The following is a 5,345-nucleotide window of genomic DNA, read 5'->3' as shown; positions in this document are numbered from 1 at the left end:
TGCGACTATGTCTGCCAGTAGGCATTCAAGAAGGATGACTTCGGGGCGCAGTTCGTTTCATAGCGCGATGTTCGTTGATATATATGCATTGACTTGTAGTTGAATAGCATATATATCAACGAACACAACGCAATGAAACGCCCTTTGCCCCGAACACATCCTCCCTGAATGCCTACTGGCAGACACAGTCGCACATCGCGACCCGGTGATGCGGTAGTGAGTATGATACACTGGTGAGCCACTGCGTCATACCTCATATTCAATGAAACGATATGCATATCTGTCACAGCTTACTCACAGACTCTGTGTCAATCCAGTTACGGTTGTCAAACGGCTACACCACCATCAACTAGACAAACTACAGCCAAAGAAAACAACTCAACAAGTACAACAACCACAGACAGCAAAAGACTCAGCCCCTCGATAGTCCAGTTCGCCCTCCCCTGAAATACAGGGTCACGGGAACTGCCAACACCTGCCGGTAGCCACAAGTCCACCCCGGACATCAGGCATTGTATATAGCAATAGCGTGTAAACAAATAAAGATACCTAAACCCTAAACCCTAAATCCGGTCGAGTAACTCAAGTAGATAATATACAGCCCCCGACAATACAGACTGTGAAAGAGATAGGTAGGCTCCATCGCCTTCCGCATACAGCTACACGCAGCCTGCACAACACAACCGAGTACATACAGCTAGCGCATGCCACACTCCGAGTACATACGGAAGTCCAACTATAAACATACCAGCTCTTGGGTAGAAACAGCATATCACCCGGCCCCAGTACTGCGTGTAGTCCCCTTGCATCCCGGTATAGCGGATGGTTTTGAAGATCGGGATCACGCACGTCTATGGGACTGAAGTTGTTGAGCGGATTGTCGGCTGTGGCTCGCGGGTGCGCGCGGGCGTACAGCAACTCGGTATCGGCGGGTGAGAAGATCTTGATGTACTTGTAGCCGGCAATCTGGAGGGGTGAAGAATCAATTTAAAGTTAGTGTGATGTTAGTTCGTAATTAGTTGGTGTACATGTAGCCGACAATCTGGAGGGGTGAATGGGTTCAGTTTTCCAAAGCCACATGCATATCTGAACTATATAGCTGGCGTCTTCTATTGTATATGCGTACAGTACATCCATGGCACCTCCATACGATAAGCAGTCAGACACGCTATTGAGTGTATGACCAGATAGCAGGAGAGTGGTTCCGATTTTCTATAGCTAGATGCATACCCCAACTTGATAGCTAAATGCACATCTCAACTAAAGAGCAATATATATACCTGAACTACATAGCTATATACATACCTAAACCAGTAGCTATATACCTGAACTATATAGCCGGAGTCTCTATTATATACATGTACAAGACAATTATGTCACCACCATACAACCGACATTTCAGGTCCTCATTGTGTCTTGGGTCCGTACAAGTAGATAAAGAGAGACATATACACAGGAAAAGCCAAGGGCATACCTGGGCTAAGAAGTTGTTGTCCTCGTCTGTGTGTAAAGCGGTGACTGTGCCCACCGTGCCACACCACGCATTGACCATCTTTAAACTGCCTGTTATGGTATAGGAAGTTAACAGGTTAACTAGCCGTTTGAGAGGTTAACAGTTCAGGGTTTCAGAGGTTAACTACGGTTTGGGGGGTTATCAGAATAACTAGGGTTCAAGAAGAAAACAGGTCAACTGGGGTTTAGCGGGGTAACAAAATAACTAGGATTTAAGAAGAAAACAGGTCAACTGGGGTTTAGCGTATGGTAACAAAATAACTAGGATTTAAGAAGAAAACAGGTCAACTGGGGTTTAGCGGGGTAACAAAATAACTAGGATTTAAGAAAACAGGTCAACTGGGGTATTAGAGGTTAACTGGTCAAATAGGGTTTAAGTAGTTAACACATCAACTAGAGTTTAGGGGGCTAACAAATTAACTAGGGTTTAAGTAGCTAACAAGTCAACTAGGTTTCAAGTAGTTGACAGGTTAGCTAAGATTTAGGAGGTTAACGGCTGCTCGAGACGAATGACTACAACAGCGTCTAGCTGTACTATCACACAGTTGCACGTATGCTTTGTGGTATTGAGAATATGCTGAGCAAATGCAGTTACATACTTTAACGGGTGTACAGTGGTGCCAGGGCTATAACTGGCACTGACCATTAAATGTTAAAGAGGCCGCTGTTGTGATATAGTCTATCTACATATTCAGTGGTAAAAGTACACTCTAAAGATAAGTCTCCTTGAATGCTACAGACATACAAGTACATCGAAGAGTACACGAACACGCCTAGAATGTATATATAGACCCCATATCTAGTGGTACAAGACCAATATAAAGCCAAGTATCACTGAATGCTACAGACATATACGTATTTCAAAGGGTATACAAACACGCCTATAATTGCCTATATGGGCCTCATATTCAGTGGTACAGTTTCAATATAAAGCCAATCATCACTGAATGCTACAGACATAAACGTATCTCAAAGGCACAAAAACGCACCTAGATTTGCATATATAGGGCCCATATTCAGTAGTACAATTTGAATATAAAGCCAATCATCACTGAGACCTACCTATCTCAAACGGTACAAAAACGCACCTAGGTTTACATATATGGGGTCCATATTCAGTGGTACAATTACAATATAAAGCCAATCATCACTGAGACATACGTATCTTAAACGGTACAAAAACGCACCTAGGTTTGCATATATGGGGCCCATATTCAGTGGTACAATTCCAATATAAAGCCTATCATCACTGAGACGTACGTATTTCAAACGGTACAAAAACGCACCTAGATTTGTGTACATTGGTACAGAGAACAGGTCCTGCATCGGCCGTATCTGCTGAAACAGGTTATGCTGTGATATGTACCCCACATGCGGGAATGTGTGCACCTGTTTCTTTGCACCAGGGCCGGCCTGGGCAGGATTTTGCACATCTGCCTGGTGGTCGCACCAGTCTTGGCTGGGCTTTAAGTGGTCGTCAATGAATTGAGAGAACAGTATAGTTTTCAGCTTACCACTGCCTCCTTTCTGCTTCATGTCCGTGGCTTGATCCGCTGATAGACGGAAACGTCGGAACAATGAAAGTCGTGTACGAATGAGTATGTATTTTTATGTATGTGTATATGTATATGTATATATATATATGTACATGTATATGTGTATGTATATGTATATCTGTATGCATATGCATATGCATATGCATATGTATATGTATATGTATTCTGTATATATATATATATACCTAAATATTCATATCCCTGCAAAGCACCTTACCCACTCATAAACACGCATTGACACACTCCAATTACCTTCCTCCACGTGAGCGCACGTGTCTCCCTCAATAGGAACGGTGCGGTGGCCATATCTCAGTTTCATTTCTTCAAGATCCGACAACACTTTCAACCCTGCATGTTATGAACCAAAAGCACGACAGTCACGGGCAGGAAGAAGTAGGTATATCCAAAACCAGCTCGAAGACACAGGCCTAGATACGTAGTCGTTATATAGTCGATATATCATACGTATATCTGACATGAAACCAATACTGACTGATGTATACAAGTCTTTCACCTGCCCACTGCGTATGGGGCAAATGGCTCTGGCTGAGTGTAGGGATACCCACACGCACGTCCTCGGTATAATACTGAGTCACTGACGCACCCTCACAGGTAGTGCAGGTGTAAGAATATACGGACACGCATGTGCGAGCGAATAGGTGGATGAAAGGTACATACGAGACTAAAGCCACGATTATAACATATACAGACAAGGAATTGGCCTGGTATCTTACCATCCCACCGAGTGTGGTGCGGATGGCTCTGGACCAATACAGGCCTACCGACACTCGAGTACTCGGAACAAACCTCTGCCCTCGCCAAATGGTCGCAGTTAAGAGGCATATGAAACATTATGATGATAGATATGATACAATGCAAGTACAACACGACTGTCACATATATATGATATGAAACAGTATGATAATACATATGATATAATGCAAGTACTACACGACTGCATCATATGTACGATATGAAACAGTATGATAATACATATGATACAATGCAAGTACAACACGACTATAACATATGCATGATATGAAACAGTATGATAATATATATGGTACAATGCAAGTACAACACGACTGTAACATATGTATGATATGAAACAGTATGATGATACATATGATATAATTCCAGTACAACACGACTGCATCATATGTACGATATGAAACTGTATGATAATACATATGATATAATAAAGTACCACACGACTATAACACATGTACATTACGAAACAGTATGATAATACATATGATATAATGCATGTACAACACGACTGCATCATATGTACGATATGAAACTGTATGACAATACATATGATATAATGTAAGTACCACACGACTATAAAACATGAACGATATGAAACAGTATGATAACACATATGATATAATGTAAGTACCACACGACTATAACACATGTACGATAACACATATGATATAATGCAAGTACAACACGACTATTACACATGTACGATATGAAACAGTATGATAACACATATGATGTAATGCCGAGTACAACACGACTGCATCATATGTACTCGTAGATAGAACTGCTTACATGCATACATGCCTCTCACCTTCCCACTGCGCGTGGTGCAGATGACCTTTCACAATCACAGGTCTACCCGCACTCAGGTACTCCGAATAGAACTTTGTCATCGTAAACTCCTCACAGTTGATGGTGGGTATGTCAGTCACCGCACCAGGGTAGATAGGCGGTTTATAGCTACCCGCACTAGGTGTACCTAGCGTATCTCTACCTACACCTTCCCCTGTGCTGGAGTCCATACTCGTATCGAGATGTGTGGGGGAATCGGTACGGGCTTGTGTGTGTCTACTGCAGTGGTCTGTGTTCGTATCTGTTCTCTCGTCACTGTAAGCGTCGGAGGGGTTTAGAACGACCTCCAGAAGTGAGACCATCCAGCCGATCACCTGCAAACAAATATACACATCAGATACGTTGGGTTGGATTAGGAAATAGTTTGGTAGGTAGACGCATAAGAGGCATACAGTTTCGTCGGTAGACGCTTAAGAGGTATACGGTTTGGTCGCCCGCACACAGTAGAAATAAGACAGCAAATAATTAAGTGCCACCTACTAACCAAGTCTCGTTTCTCTCACTCGACGATGCTTCGGAATTGGACGTACATTTATATATATATATATATATATATATATATATATATAATATATATATATATATNTATGTATATATATATATTATATACTATATATATATATATATATATATGTGTGTGTGTGTGTGTGTGTGTGT

The 5,345-nt window shown here is 42.0% G+C and overlaps 1 protein-coding gene across 1 annotated transcript; it reads right to left on the bottom strand.

Annotated features, from left to right (window-relative positions):
- Nucleotides 1–748: 748 nt before the first annotated feature.
- SARC_11416 (hypothetical protein) lies at nucleotides 749–4,990 on the bottom strand (the record flags this gene model as incomplete). The annotated part of the gene is made up of 5 exons (XM_014294500.1): nucleotides 749–966; nucleotides 1,475–1,563; nucleotides 2,799–3,065; nucleotides 3,321–3,416; nucleotides 4,648–4,990. Coding segments are annotated over 5 exons (1,013 nt in total), but the record flags the coding sequence as incomplete, so codon positions are not given.
- Nucleotides 4,991–5,345: the final 355 nt, after the last annotated feature.

The sequence above is a fragment of the Sphaeroforma arctica genome, assembly GCF_001186125.1.
Source record: "Sphaeroforma arctica JP610 unplaced genomic scaffold supercont1.1675, whole genome shotgun sequence".
NCBI lineage: Eukaryota > Ichthyosporea > Ichthyophonida > Sphaeroforma > Sphaeroforma arctica.
This window is presented reverse-complemented; position numbering and strand designations above follow the sequence as displayed.